General features: G+C 50.5%; 1 protein-coding gene across 1 annotated transcript; it reads right to left on the bottom strand.

The window, feature by feature from the left end:
- Positions 1-368: 368 nt before the first annotated feature.
- MCM3 (minichromosome maintenance complex component 3) lies at positions 369-12589 on the bottom strand. Its single transcript, XM_003204632.4, has 17 exons — positions 12148-12589; positions 11887-11999; positions 10816-11024; positions 10075-10205; positions 9355-9593; positions 8962-9070; positions 8208-8361; positions 7813-7944; positions 7179-7387; positions 6619-6793; positions 6048-6174; positions 5548-5698; positions 5169-5309; positions 4635-4738; positions 4298-4380; positions 4088-4163; positions 369-1404 (listed from the first exon to the last, which is right to left on the bottom strand). Exons 1-17 carry the CDS (start codon positions 12226-12228, stop codon positions 1206-1208), a joined length of 2433 nt encoding a protein of 810 aa, XP_003204680.1. The 5' UTR covers positions 12229-12589; the 3' UTR covers positions 369-1205.
- Positions 12590-15859: the final 3270 nt, after the last annotated feature.

The raw sequence follows: 15859 nt of genomic DNA, 5'->3' as shown, positions 1-15859 counted from the left end.
AATCCCGGTATTACAGCAAGGCAAAATAGCAGCAACAAAAATGACCAGGGACGTTTCTTAGAGCATTGGGGAAATTACCAGGAGAGAAAAGCAAGCTGGGTGCTTGCAAGGGGTGAAAACGGACAAGAAAAGACATAAAAGCCAGTGCTCCTCCTGAGCACAGCCAAGGTTCTCTGGTGCAGTGGTTTAACTGGGCCCAGGTGGCCACATCTCAGATGCGATCATAGAATCACAGAATGGTTGGGTTGGAAGGAACCCCAAGGATCATCAAACTCCAACCCCCTGCACATGCAGGGACACCAACCTCCACATTTAACAGCAGGCGCAGCTTAGGTCCGAGTCAGCACTAAGTCACAGGAGCAGTGGTATCAAATGGTATCTATAGACGTGTTTTATTATGCAAGTTAACACTGATGGTGTCACTGACACAAATAAGGGCACTTGAGTGGTGCAGATATCCTGGCAAGGACAACAGAAAGAACCTTCGCTGCTCAGGGCCTTCTCCAAAGCTTAGCCCCAAATTCACCAAAATAAAAAAAAACATAAAATAATGGAATTTTAACATCCCAAACCTTCATCAGCTCTGGCTGCGGGTTAACCTGTGATTTCAGCTCTTCTTGAAAGCCCTCCCTGGCCATGGGAGCATGTAGGTTTGTAGGAAAATTCCATCTCCAACTTCCCTCATCCCCTCCTTTTTCCCCCCCCTATTTGCTTCTTACTAGCACTGCTGTTGAATGCTTAAAGCCAGGTTTTTCTTTTAATTAAGCAGTAAGAAAAACTGGGAGGGAAGAGGCTCCTCCTAGTCTGGGAAGCCCCCAGATAAGGAGAAAAGAAAGATTTATAAGGGCAAAAGCCTGCCACTGGGAGCCCTGCTGCACGAGAACAAACCAGCTTTGAGTAAAACCAAGCTGAACTTGCACATAACCCTGCTCAGAGCTAAAAACACATCAAGCAGATCAGTAACTTGCACATAAATTCTTCCTTTTGACTACTTGCAGATCCAAACTTCTTCCCAAACACTCCAGTTCAGAGGTGGCAAGTGAGAGAGCTTCCACTTTTCCTGGCTCCTTTGGTGCCAGCAGTGCACAGCCAGTAAAGTGCTTCCCAAAATTCAGCACAGCCAGATGAAGCATGAAGAGTTGAAGGTAAATACGAGTTTCCAGACTGAAAGCCCCATGAGAATTTGGGCTCTTCCTCCGAGAGGCTCAGATGAGGAAGATGATGTCATCAGACACCATGATCTGGTTGTCATCTTGCATGTGGGCCAACGCCACCTTCACTTCGGCGAGGGAGAAGGGCTCAGGGTTGTCACGGTTGATGGACTCCATCACGCTCTTCAGGCCCACGGACTGAGCGTGGGAAGACTTGAAGACTTCCAGCAAGGCGGCCTTGAATGCTTTCAACCTGCGTGAGAAGTCACCTCCATCAAAGACCAAGACCAAGAGCTTCCCTTCCCTTCATAGCTAACGACATCCCAGCCCGTAACCAGCTCCAGCACCTCCTTAATCAGAACACCTTCAGTCCTGCAGACGTGAACAGCTCCTACCCAAAATACAGCTCTACACAGAGCTCTATGGGGTCACCATGGAACTCTTATGGGGTCACTGTGAAGCTCTGTGGGGTTAGAATAGAACTGTTATGACGTCACTATGGAGCTGTTATGGAATCACTATGGAACGCTTACAGGGTCATAAGGCAGACGTTACGGGGTCATAATGAAACTTACAGGATCACTATGGGGCTCTACAGCATCATAATGGAGCTGTTATGGGGTCACAATGGAGTTCTATGCGGTCCTATGGAACTCCAACGGGGTCATAATGGAACTGCTATGGGGTCACTATGGAACAGTTACAAGGTCACTGTGTAATACTATGGGGTCACAAAGGAACAGTTGTGGGGTGACTATAGAGCTCTATGGGGTCACTACAGAGCTCTTATGGCATCATAATAGATCTGTTATTGGATCACTATGGAGCTCTTATGGGGTCATAACGGAACCGTGAAAGGTTCACTATGGAGCTCTATGGGTTCACTACGGAGATCTATGGAACACTTATGGGGCCACAATGGAGCACTATGGGGTTACAATGGCAAAGTTATGGAGCTACTATGGAGCTCTATGGGGTTATAATGGAACTGTTATGGGGTCACTATGCAGCTTATAGGGTCATTTTGGAGCTCATATGGGGTCACTATTAAGTTTTACGTGGTCATAATGGAACTGTTTTTGGGTCACTATGGAGGTCTGTAGAGTCTCTAAAGTATAGTTATTAGGTGACTAAGAAGCTCTATGGGGTCAGTATGGAAATGTTATGGGGTCACTAAGGAGGTCACTTTCGAGCTCTATGGAGTCACTATGGATCTCGCATGGGGTCATAATGTAGCAATTCTGGGGGCTATACAGAGCTCTATGGCATCATAATGGAGTTGTTATGGGATCACTATGGAGCTCTATGGGGTCATAATGGAACTTTAATGGAGTCATAATGGAGCTCTATGGGGACACAAGGGAACTGTTATGGGGTCACTATGGAGCTCTATAGGTTCACTATGGAGCTCCATGGGGTCTCTATGGAACTGTTTTGAAGTCCCTAAGAAGCTCTATGGGGTCACAAGGGAACTGATAAGTGGTGATATGAAGCTATATGGGATCATAGCAGAACTGTTATGGGGTCACTGTAAAACTCTATGGGGTCACAATGGAAATGTTATAGGGTCACTATAAAGCTCTATGGGGTCATAATGGAACTGTTATGGGGTCACTATGGAGCTCTATGGGGTATCCACGGTGATCTTATGGGCTCATAATGGAACTGTTATGGGGTGATAACAGAGCTCTTATGAGGTCACTGTAGAGCTTCATGGCATCATAAGTTAGCTGTTACGGGGTCACTATGAAGCTCTAAAGTGTCACTACGGAGCTCTGATGGGGTCATAATGGAACTGTTAGGGGGTCACTATGAAGCAGTATGGGGTCACTATGGTACTGCTATGGGGCCACTATAGAGCTCCATGGGGTCTCTATGGAATTGTTTGAGTTCCCTAAGATGCTCAATTGGGTCACAAGGAAACTGTTATGGGGTCACTATAAAGCTCTATGGGGTCATAATAGAACCACTCTGGGTTCACTGTGGAGAACAGTGTGGTCAGAATGGCAATGTTATTGAGTCACTAAGGAGATCTATGGGGTTATAATGGAACTGCTATGGCATCACAATTCAGCTCTATGGTGTAACAAAGGAGCTCATATGGGATCACTATGGAGCTCCATGGGGTCACTTTGGAGCTGTAATGGGGTAACAGAACTTATAAGGGGTAACTGTGGAGATTTATGGGGTCACTGTGGAGTTATTATGGGGTCATAATGGTACTGCAAAGGGGTCACAATGGAGCTCTATGGGGTCACTATGGAGTCCTATTGGGTAATAACTGATCTGTTATGGCGAAACTACGGAGCTCTATGGGATCACAATGAAACTGTTATGGGGTCACTATGGAGCTTCTATGTGGTCATAACGGAGCTGCTATGGGGTCACTATGGAACTGTTATGGTGTCATAATGGAGCTCTTTGGGTCACTATGGAGTTCTATGAGGTCACTACGGAGCTTTTATGGGGTCATAACGAACCCATTATGGGGTCACTATAGAGCTCTACAGGGTCACAACTGAACTTTAAGGAGTCATAATGGAGGTGTTATGGTGCCACTATGGAGCTCTTATGGGGTCATAATGGAACTACTACAGGGTCACTATAAAGCTCTATGCCATCACTGTGGAACTGTTATGGGGTCACTGTGGAGCTCTACAGGGTCATAATGGAGCTGTTATGGGCTCTCTATGGCAGTCTATGAGGTCATAATGGAGCTGTTAAGGGATCACTATGGAACTCCTTGGAGACATAAAGTTTTGAAGTCACTATCGAGCTCTTCTGGGGTCCTAATGAAAGGAAACTGTTATGAGGTCACTATGGAGCTCTATAAGGTCAGTATGGAGTTGTTATGGGATCACTATTGAGCTCTATGGCGTCACTATGGAGCAGGCAAGGACAAACATCCTCCTGCTGTTTCTCCAGTCCCCACTCACCGTGGGTCAGCCAACTCCAGCTTCTTCGCTTCGCCAGTAGCTGAGGCTTCTGGTGTCTTGGGAGTATGTGCCTGGACTGGAAGAGGAAAAGAAGTCGCTTCAGCCTGCTTCCTCAAACAGCCAGAGAGCACACGCAAAAGCAGGTGGCCTCTTTGGATGGGGTGGGTGATGCCAAACTCCCAGGTGATGCCACTGAAACCCCCGACTCACCCTCTGGCATCTCCTGCTCAGTGTCACTGAAGTCATAGGGGTCGTAGGACTCCTCCTCACCTTCTGTGCGTGCCTTCTTCCTCCTGTGTGGGGGAAGAAGAGGTCAGCTCTGATCCACCGAAGAATAGACTTCAGGAGACATCCCCAGGGGTCCTGGAACTATCTAGCCAGGAGAAGGCAGGGCAGCTGCAGCTTATGGGTAAGCCCAGAGCTCACCCACCACCACTTGGCCACAAAACCTGAAGTTTGGGAGCCCAGAGGCTCCAGCATTACAAGTATTGTCCAAAAGACCTACTGGATTTAACACAAGTATCTCCCCAAGGCCTGCCATGACTACCTTTGCTTCCTGCTTTCCTTCTCAGGCTGCGTCTCCTCCTCCTCCTTCTCAGTCTCTGAGTCATCCTCCACCTGCTTTTTGCGCTTCTTCTCCTTTTCCAGCACCTGCACAAGACAATGCATTCAAGGCCAGGCTGGATGTGGCTCTGGGCAGCCTGGTGTGGTGGTTGGTGACCCTGCACATAGCAGGGGGTTGAAATTAGGTTCTTTGAGGTCCTTTTCAACCCAGCCCATTCTATGATTCTATGAAGACCAGCAAGCAGGACTTGGCCTGATTTCAAGGCAGGCAGGAATCCCACCTCTCTGCCCCTTCCCAGAGCATCACTCCTGTTGGATCCCAAAACAAACACGTCCACTGCACAGAACCCATCCCCCCAGCTTCATTCATACACACCTGCTGTGAGCTGAGGGGCTCAGCAACCTCCCACAACACCTCTTAATCTGCACTGCCAAAGCTTCCCAGTGATATTTTAGTGCCTCAGCAGTGCCTGATCCTTTCAATGAAACCTTCGGGACTCCACATCCTTTCCCTCACCTTTTTGAAATAGGCAAACTGCACCAGCTCCAAAGCTGCCTCTGCATCCTGCAGATCAATAGTCTTGTTCATCCTGGCCTTAGCATGGGCCGTGGAGAGGCGGATCAATGTCTCCAGGGTACGGGCTGTGACTGGGGAGGTCTGGAAAGGAGAAAGATGGTGGTGAGACACTGGAGCCCATGAGACCGTGCTGGACCCCCACTGTAGCATTCACGCCAGCATCTGATTCACCCCACTTTGCAACACCAAGAGCTCACATCCACAGCTCCCTTCCAACCTCAACCACTCTGACCGAGGGAGGAAAACACTTGTAAATGTGAAAGAGGAGCATGTGCCTCAGTTTTCCTCCAGGTGTGATTAGAGAGAAGATGGAACTCACCCTGGCAATATCTGAGTTCATCTGGTTCTGGCTGCGCAGGCGTGAGTACTCCTCTGCTATGTAATCTGCTGACTCCTGGGTCAAGACAGGCTTGATCATTTTTGCCACGTGGATGTACTTCCTCATGAACTCCATGCTGACGATCTTCTCCCTACAGGGGATGCACACAAGCCCATGTTCTTGAGGGGAGCACAGGGGACAAGCAGAGGGCACTTGCAGGCTGCACCCAGGTAGAGTGCTATTCTTAGGGGCATCCAGTTACAATGCAGAGTTGTGCTCCAGATGTTCTCCCACCTGCCTGGCATTTGAGAACAGTGCACCCAAAGCAGGCTCCCTTTGCATCCTATCCACACACCTTGCTGTGGACAATCTACATTATCACTGTCCCCAGCAATGAGCCAGCACCCTGATGCTCCAGCCAAATCCAGAGCGTTTTAGCATCAGCTCATCACCATGGAAACCCCCAGAGATTTACATGGCACAAGAGACAGGAGACTCACTTGCGGCGGCTGGGCCCATGCAGGAGCTCATCATGTTTCTCATACACTTGGAGCTCCTGTTCCTCCTCCTGTGCAAAATCAGGGTCATCCGTAGCCAGGATCTCCACGGCGCTGCCCAGGGGCATGGCTGGAGAGGGGAAGGTTGCCAAGAACAGGATTTTAGCATCTCACAGCCACCTACTGGCAGCACTCAGCAAAGCCATGGACAAATGAACCCAAGGAGCTGCTAACAAGTGACAACCTGGGAAGTCTGGAGTTGTGTCACAGTGCAAGGAGCCCACCCCCATCTACTACCCCATCACCTCAACCACAGCTGCCCAGGAGATGGGCACCAGCTACAGAGGAGAGATGGATGCTTTATGCTTCACAGTTCAGCAGTGTTCAAGGTCCCACTGAGGACAAGGGAATCATAGAATCGCAGAACAGCCTGGGTTGAAAAGGACCATAATGATCGTTGGCCGTGGGGTCCAGGCCAGGGACTTTGTCCTTTTTGCTCCAAGGGAAAGGAAAGCAACCACAGCCAAAGAAAACGTGTAACTCCTGGGCTTTATAGACAGCAAGAGCAACTCACCATCCCCATCCTGCTCATTGGGGTTGCGGTAGCGGTGCATTCGCAGGACGTGATCCGAGATCTCCCTGTCCTGCTCAGAGTCCATCTGGTCCAGCATGATGAAGAGCAGGTCGAAACGGGAGAGCAAGGAGTCCTGCAGGCCAATGTTCTCCATGGGCGTCTTGTATTGGTCGTACTACAAGAGGTTGAAGAAAGGGATTACAAGAGATTCTCATGGTCACTGCTGGCTGCTAGGGAAGGTGGAAAGAACCTCTCAAGCCAGGCCTTCAAGTAGATGCACAGACAGCTGAACACCAAAGACACCGTGCTAAGCACAGCCTGCTGAAGGAGTAAATGCTATTTTATGCCCCATCCCTGGGAGTGTTCAAGGCCACATTGGACAGGACCCCCACAACCTTCACGATATCCACGAGCAGCAGCAGTAGCCAAGCAAACCAAGTCTTCCAGCACCTCAGTTCCACTAAGAATCAAATCTGGGAGATCTTTCGAATTTTATCATTTCCAATGACAGCTCCTAGCAGCCCTTCATGTGAGGGGGAGCAACAAACCCTAGCACTCACCCGGCCATAGACAGGGTTGGCAGCTGCCAGGACGCTGCAGCGGGAGTTGAGGCGAGCGTGGATGCCGGCCTTGGCGATGGTGACACGGCCCTGCTCCATCACCTCGTGGATGGCCGTGCGGTCAATGTCAGACATCTTGTCAAACTCATCGATGCACACCACACCCCTGTCAGCCAACACCATGGCCCCTGCTTCCAGACGCCGTTCACCTGAGATGGGAGGGTGGAGAAAAGAAGGTCAGTGTTGTTCAACGGCTCCGAGTATCTCTTGTTGGCTCCTTCCACTGCAGCAGCATCCCTGTGAGGAGGATCATCGCCCTCAGTCTCAGGGATGTCCACTTTGGAAGGAAGTTTTTCCACCCAGAGGGTGGTGAGGCACTGGAACAGGTTGCCCAAGGAGGCTGTGGATGCCCCATCCCTGCAGGCATTCAAGGCCAGGCTGGATGTGGCTCTGGGCAGCCTGGGCTGCTTGTTGGTGACCCTGCACACAGCAGGGGGTTGGAACTGGATGATCCTTTTCAACCCAGGCCATTCTATCATTCTATGACAAACAGTTCTGAACCTTGCAGAGTCCATCCCAGGGATTAACTACCATCCCTTCACCAACTCCCACTGGGAACCAGCACGTTCCTTACCGGTTTCTTGGTCGGTGGTGACAGCAGCAGTCAGGCCAACACCAGAGGAGCCCCTGCCAGTAGTGCCAATGGCACGGGGAGCAGTGCTCAGCACGTAGCGCAGCAGCTGGGATTTGGCAACAGAAGGGTCTCCTGAAAGAGGAAAAGATTGGGTTTAGCAAACAATGTCAGCAGGGAAATGAATATAAGTGACTAAAAATTGGGTTTGTTCATCTTTCAGAAAAGAAGATGAGTGGATCATGTTCTCCATCAACCTGATGGGAAGATGGAGCCGGGGTTTTGAGACACATGGTGACAGGAGAAGAGGCAACGTGGAAATTCCATTTGAACAGCCTCATCTCACTCCCACAGCCCGGCCTCAGCTGCCTCTGTCCTTAGAAATGATAAAATCCCACCTATCAGCAAGATGTTGATGTCTCCTCGGATGCGGCTCCCGTTCTCCAGGACCTTCTCCACCCCTCCAAGCAGCATGCACAGAAGGGCCTTCTTGATGAACTCGTGCCCATGGATGCTGGGTGCCAGGGATCTTGCTAGCTGGTCAAAGATATCCTAAGGCAGAAGAAGCAAAGCACAGCCTGTAAGTGGACCAAAGAACAAGGAGCAATTCTTCACAAGCCCATTTCAGCACCAAAAAGGGAACTTATTCCTATCACAGAACTACACTGATGAAGATTACTTAGATGGGAAAAGATATTTGGAATATTCTTCCAATGTAGCTCTGAAGTCCTCATCACCTCACAAGCACAGGAAGCAACAAAGCCCACAAGAACAGAGATCTGAACACAGGACCAGGCTGGGGAAGACCCCCATTCCATCCCCCAGCCAAAGAACTGGCATTTTGCTTTATTTCTTTTCAGAAATCCAGGCTGTCGTCTAATTCTGTTCTTAGGTTTGAGAAGGAAAAGTAGAATTTTGAGAGGAGCTTCTCTGACAACCAGCAAACAGTTGGGGCACACACAACCCAGCCAGAGCTCCCCTTCAACACCTACGCAAAACAGAGCAGAGCCATCAAGAAACACTACTACAGCTACATATATGAATATATATACACACATATTATAGAAATTGACAAAAAGCTATGTAGAAAATGCAGTGAAAGCAAGTGGAAAATCAGGGAAGGCAAGCTTAGAAATAAACTTATGTAAATACCTTAGAGCGACTCCTACTGAACCTCTTGATCTTGGCCACATCAGTAGCAGAGTAGAGAGGCCGAACATCTTTGCTCATCTGCTTGATGTGGCAGGCAATGAGGATAGTCCTGGAAGAGTGACACAGCCACGATCATGTCTGTGAAGCCTACAGAGCCTTCAGGGTCACCGCAATAACAGCAGAAATTCATAGAATCATAAAATATTTTGGGTTGGAAGGGACCTTTAAGATCATCCAGTTCCAACCTCCTACTATAGGCAGGGATGTCTCCCTCTAGACCAGGTTGCTCACAGCCCCATCCAGCCTGTCCTATGCCTCATCTTCCAGAGATGGGACCCAGCTAAAAAGGAGTGGCAGAGCTGACATTGTCCTTCAAGCCAACAGAAGGCTCACCTGAATGTCCCTGATGTGTAACCTCCTTTCTTTCCTGGCAGGCAGCGATACGTCCCGACCACCTGGATGCGATCTCCAGGCTTCACTTTGTCCACCAGGTCATCATCCAGAATGACATCCACTGAGCGTGGCAGCTGCCCTGCTGGTGCCTTCTCAGGCATCTCCTGGATGGAAATAGTCTGATGGTCTTTGTAGACTGAGAGGCCAAACTCTGTCTCCAGGGGGTTATTCTCCTCATCCTTAAGGAGGAAGGCAAAGCAATAAAGAAATTAGCAGCAATAGGAAGAAAGCATCACACAACACACACAAGAGTGCTCCAAAAGGTTGCTTTACCAGGACTTCCAGACCCTGGAGTTCATCAGCAATACAGCTCCCCCTGATCTAATGCTGTCAGCACCCAGCACTGCTACATTACAGCTCTCCAAGCAGTGCAGGCAGGCTGTGCAGAAGAATGCATGTGCAGCACAGACACAGCTCAGGTTCAGCCTTCCTCCATTCCCAAGCACAGGGCTATCCCTGCACACAAGGGTCCACATACCCTCCAGGACAGCACCCACGGGATGCTAGAATGGTTTAGGTTGGAAGGGACCCAATCTAGTTTCAATTCCCTTGCCACATACAAGCATGCCAACCACCAGCTGATCAGGTTGATCTATGAGCCAGCACGTTCTCCTCAGAGGAACCTGCAGATATTCCCAAGATGAGGCTGCTTCGCCTCACCTTTGTAGGGTAGACAGAGCTGGAAGGGAAAGCATCCAGGGATGTCAAGTCTGTGTATCGGCGCTCAATGGTCTTCTTGGTAGCTGGGCAATAATGGACACTCCGGACAACCTTAGGACGAATCAGAGAGCCTGGGTTTGGAAGAAAGAAGAGTTAGGGGCAGAAAAGTCCCACCTATTTGTCACCATGAAACACCAAAAAGATATCCACTACTTGTGCAGAACACAAGTGCTGGAAACCAGAGTGCCAAGAGAAGGCTCCAGGGAGACCTCATTGTGGTCTTCCAGTACTGGAAGGGAGTGTATAAACAGGAGGGGGAACGGCTGTTTGTGTGGGTGGATGGTGATAGGACAAGGGGAATGGTTTGAAACTGAGACAGGGGAGGTTTAGGTTGGATATTAGGAGGAAGTTTTTCACTCAGAGGGTGGTGAGGCACTGGAACAGGTTGCCCAAGGAGGTTGTGGATGCCCCATCCCTGGAGGCATTCAAGGCCAGGCTGGATGTGGCTCTGGGCAGCCTGGGCTGCTGGTTGGTGACTTGCACATAGCAGGGGGTTGGAACTGGATGAGCACTGTGGGCCTTTGCAACCCAGATCCTTCTATGATTCTGTGACACGACATAAGGTCTGCAGAGTTCCCAAAATTCCAGTCTTTTGCCAAGTCCCCTTGCCAAGTCCAGTTGTCCTGCCCCAACCCTCTGCTCTTCACCCTGCCCAGCACCCCAACCTGCCCCCAGGCTCACACTTTGTCACGATGCCCTCCACACAAACGATGCAGCTCAGGAAGCAGGCAGTCAGCGTCCGTGGAGAAACGTGCTTGGAACCAAAGCTGCCCTCCAGCCCAATGTAGAAGTCCTCATACTGCTTGGCATAGGTGGCATCAACAGAGGCAACAAAGTCCTTCAGAGCACGCTGGAAGGCGATGAGCTCCTCAAAGGCGTTGCTCAGAAGCCTGCAACAGAGGGAGGTGATGGTTGAGAGCTGCATCTTGCTGGCAACCCCTTCTGCCATCCCCACAGGCAGCTCTAAGAAAGCTCTTCCAAATGCTTCTGTATACTCTGAAAGAGTATTGGGAGTATTAGTGAAAAAGAATCCCACAGCTCAAGGAAACCAAGAGCCAGATGGTGAACAAGCACAATTACATCTGAAAAACATAACAGAAAATTAAGGGTGGAAAACAGCTCTTTGAAAGGGTAGATAACAGCAGGACAAGGGGAGATGGTTTTACGTTGAAGGAGGGAAGGTTTAGGTTGGATGTCAGGGGGAAGCTCTTTCTTATGAGAGTGGTGAGGTGCTGGAACAGCTGCCCAGAGAGGCTGTGGATGCCCCGTCCATCCCTGGAGGTGTTTAAGGCCAGGCTGGATGGGGCCCTGGGCAGCCTGGGCTGGTATTAAATGGGGAGGTTGGTGGCCCTGTCTGTGGCAGGGGGTTGGAGCTTCGTGATCCTTGAGGTCCCTTCCAACCCAGGCCATTCTTTGATTCTGTGATATACCTCTGCAAGCACCCAGTCCAACCCCAGCCCACCGTGTCCCTCAGTGCCACATCCCCACGGTTCTGGAACACCTCCATGGATGGGTGACCCCACCAACTCCCTGGGCAGATGTGCCACTGCATCACCGCTTTTTACGAGAAGAAATTCTTCCTAATATCCAACCCAAACCTCATCGTGCAAAGAGACCCCAGAACCTTAAAAGCTGAGACGCCTCACGCCATGCAAACAACTGCAGCTCGCTCTAAGGACTCCAACAACGACGTTTTGCCAATTGCAAGCACGGAAGAGCTGGATGGCACAGCAGCCCCCCAGTTCCACTCACCGGCTGGCTCTCTTCTCGTTCCTCCTCCGCAGGTCGTTGATGTTGACCAGCAGGCGGTACTGGTTGTCGCTGATCATGTCGCGCACTTTGCCGTGATAAACCCCTTGATCTTCCTGCACAGTAACAACACAACCCTCAATGCACAGCCATTTCCTCCCTGGGGAAAAAGCGATCCCAGAACCACGGGCTCCGCCTGGGCGTTGGTGAAGCCATGCCAAGCCCCGGCAATAAGGGCAGGACGCAGAACGCCCCGCTCCTCACCTCATCGTCCAGGAAATCCAGGTAATCCCGCTGAGCTTCTCGCAGCTCCGCGTCGTCCAACCCGCCCGCCGGTGCCGCCATGGTGCCGGGAGGCGGAAGCAAACAGGCAGCTCCCGAATGGATCCTAAGAGATCCCCGGCGGCGCCCAGGACGCGACCCCAAACACCGGCCCGATCGCAGCGGTCTCCACGCTCCTCCTTTGGCGCCAAAAACGAGCGTTTTCGCGCCACCGCGGGGGCAGTTCCGTTCCTCATTGGGCGGCGCCGCCGGCGTCAGCCAATGGGAAGCAAAGGGGAAGTCGCGGGAGTTGACGAGCACAGCGGCAGCCAATCGGCGCGGAGGAGGCGGAGGGGTGGTGCGGAGGGCAGCCCTCCCCACACGGGCTGGGGGCGGGGATCTGGAATCTGCGGGCCGGCATCTAAACTCCGGTCCCAGCTTTGGGTGTCAGCAGCGGGATTGAGGATATTAATTAGTGTATTTATTTTTAATTCCGTATTACCGTTGGATCTGGGGAAAGACCCGTTCTAGATTGTTGCTGCCCCAAAGCACAATGACCGGGTGTCTATTTTCCCTTGTAGCTGCAGTAGCAAAATGGATCATAGAATCACAGAATGGCCTGGGTTGAAAAGGACCTCAAACATCATCCAGTTCCAACCCCCTGCTATGTGCAGGGTCACCAACCAGCAGCCCAGGCTGCCCAGAGCCACATCCAGCCTGGCCTTGAATGCCTGCAGGGATGGGGCATCCACAACCTCCTTGGGCAACCTGAGTATTAAGGATATCTATTACCCTTAATAACAATCTAAACTATAACTAAAAATAGAACAATAATGAGAAAGCTGAACAAACTGTGAGTCCCAGCAGGCACCCGAGCTGGTCTGTGTCCCCTGATGGCATCTGAGCTAAAACCATCTGTAAATACTCACCCACGCCAAAGGCTCAGCAGAGGGAGCAGCTCTGAGCTGCAGGAGCAGCAGGAAGCAACGGCTGCCCTTTTTCCCCTTCTCCTTTCGTGTATGTGCACCAGATCCCCCTAAAGTGATCAGAAATCCCATTATTAACTGATGTGGCTGCTTTAGGAGAAATGATCCTAGAAATGCATATTGCTTCTGCTAGATTCTTTCACTTTGTTTCCAGGCTGGATGTGGCTCTGGGCAGCCTGGTCTGGTGGTTGGCGACCCTGCACATAGCAGGGGGTTGGAACTGGATGAGCGTTGTGGTTCTTTTCAACCCAGGCCATTCTAGGATTCTATGAATTTCATTGCAAGTGACAGAGTGAGGACAGCAGAGAGAAGTGACAAAAAGCCCCCAGCCCCACTCATCAGATCTTAGAAAGGACAACGTAGACGGCCATCCCATAAACTGGGAAGGAACTGGTAAATGTGTCAATCCAAAAGGAGTCCCAGCCCACAGCAGCGTTGCAGGGTTCCTCCTGCTGAAAGTACGGAGCTGGCAGTGAACAAAGGGCAGCACGGTAACAAGAGTAAAAATAACCGCCTGTTGTTATTCATGAGCCGGCCCTATAGCAACTGCCTCAGCCCAGCGACTGCTGTGTGAATAATTCATTGCAACAGGTCAGGGAAGGCCAAGGGATGGAGGCAGCAGGAGGGGCAGCTCTCCCTGTAGCGGTCCAGAAACTCCAGATTTACAATGGATAACAATAAACTGGAATCAGGCACTTAAATGCATGCAGAGCAAGGGCTGCAGAGCTCACAGGGAAATGAATGAAAGCCCAGAAAAATCACGGGCGGGTGTAGAAGTAATATCCAGGCAGGCATTTTTGTTAGATCTCATGTGCTCAGGGATTCTGAGATCCCTTTATGGGAACCCTATGGTCCCTCTAAGACTCTGTGTTTTTCCCTTGTTTTGTTTCAAAATCGATTCTCAAGCCAGAAGTTAATTTTCAAGCTGCTGTCCCTGGAGGGGGGAGGCTCCAAACCACAGCTCCAAACCTGCAGAAAGAGAATCCCAAATTCAGTGGAGTGAAGCAGCAGTTGGAGCTGACCTCCAGTCATGGAGCTGGTGCTTGCAAGTGGAGGATCATTCTGAGTCTCATCACATTGGGGCCAAATATGGGAGACACAATTCAGCACTGGAGGAACCCTTATCCTAATCCTATTCACATACCATAGGTGGGGGAATCACAGAATCACAGAATGGCCTGGGTTGCAAAGGCCCACAGTGCTCATCCAGTTCCAACCCCCTGCTATGTGCAGGTCACCAACCAGCAGCCCAGGCTGCCCAGAGCCACATCCAGCCTGGCCTTGAATGCCTGCAGGGATGGGGCATCCACAACCTCCTTGGGCAACCTGGTCCAGGGCTTCACCACTCTCTGTATCAAAAACTTCCTCCTAACATCTAAGCTAAACCTCTTTTGTCTTAATTTAAAACCATTCCCCCTTGGGAATGTCACCCACTCAAATCTGCATCATCTCAAGTAGTTCTGATCTCATTTTCTTGAAGTGTTTATTACTCCCATGCACTCTGTAAATCTTTAATCTGGCTTTTTTTTTTTCCTTTTCTTTTTTGCTTATGTCTGGGAAGCAAACCACAGAAAACAACTATCAGTGTATCTTAATGGGATTTCTTTACTTCAGTGCACTGAGAGCTGCTTGTATCTCACCAGGAGAGCACGACAAGGAAGTAAGAAGTTAAGGCTCTGACCTTCAGTATGTTGGGATGCATAGTAGCCACCTTCTGCTTCCCAGAGCAGAAAGCCTGGTGGGTGCAGGTGGGTGCAGCTCCGTGTTCACACAGCTGATGAAGTCTTCCTGTGGTCCTGCATGCAGTGCTCAGCTCCCCCAGTGCCTCCGGGATGCTGTGGCTGAATTGCTCCCTTCTCCTGTCGTGCAAAAGGAAAATAGAGCAATGAATAATACTGCATTTCCAGGGAGGTCTGAATGGCCCAAATATAGATCCCCGGAGCTTTTGTGTTGCTATTTCTGTCTGCTCATCTGTTATCATGAGTTCTGGTTGTTACTAAAGGCAGTGACAGCTGGCTCCTTTTATTCCTCATTTTCTTCCCTGCTACAAGCCTGGAAATCACCCATCTGCACACAAAGCACTGCCGTTCTGCACCCACTAGGGATGGGATCCAACTTATTTGGAGTGACCCCAGCCCTCAGCCACAGGACCCAAGCATAGAATCATAGAATCACAGAATGGCCTGGGTTGCAAAGGCCCACAATGATCATCCAGTTCCAACCCCCTGCTATGTGCAGGTCACCAACCAGCAGCCCAGGCTGCCCAGAGCCACATCCAGCCTGGCCTTGAATGCCTGCAGGGATGGGGCATCCACAGCCTCCTTGGGCAACCTGTTCCAGTGCCTCACCACCCTCTGGGGGAAAAACTTCCTCCTAATATCCAACCTAAACCTCCCCTGTCTCAGTTTAAAACCATTCCCCTTTGTCCTATCGCTATCCACCCTCATAAATAGCTGTTCCCCCTCCTGTTTATACATTCAGTCATTGCTTAGAGAAGTGGTTGCCTGGCTTGGGAAGCTGCATGTGCGGCAATGTGAGGAAAGCACATTACTAATTCTCATCTGACTGTCACAGTGCATGCTTGCCTCCATGAGGCAGAAAAGCCCTGAGCCCAAAGTTGTGCAATGTGGTCTGTGGTGATAGAAACTGTGGAAGGTGGTAAAATCCATTGTGTTCAGCGCTTCCCTCTGGCTGGTTGATGACCTAACATCCAGATGGGGAGTTCTCAG

The sequence above is a fragment of the Meleagris gallopavo genome, chromosome 2 (assembly GCF_000146605.3).
Source record: "Meleagris gallopavo isolate NT-WF06-2002-E0010 breed Aviagen turkey brand Nicholas breeding stock chromosome 2, Turkey_5.1, whole genome shotgun sequence".
Taxonomy (NCBI): Eukaryota; Metazoa; Chordata; class Aves; order Galliformes; family Phasianidae; genus Meleagris; species Meleagris gallopavo.
The sequence above is the reverse complement of the archived record's forward strand: the minus strand, read 5'-3'. Positions and strand labels throughout refer to the sequence as shown.

Coding starts and splice junctions, on each gene's coding strand:
- MCM3 (XM_003204632.4), bottom strand. CDS start 12,228: ATGGCGGCACCGGCGGGCGGGTTGGACGACGCGGAGCTGCGAGAAGCT. Junction 9,594..10,074: donor GCTCTGTCTACCCTACAAAG/GTGAGGCGAAGC, acceptor TTCCTCCTTAAG/GATGAGGAGAATAACCCCCT. Junction 7,945..8,207: donor CATCAACATCTTGCTGATAG/GTGGGATTTTAT, acceptor TTCCTCTTTCAG/GAGACCCTTCTGTTGCCAAA.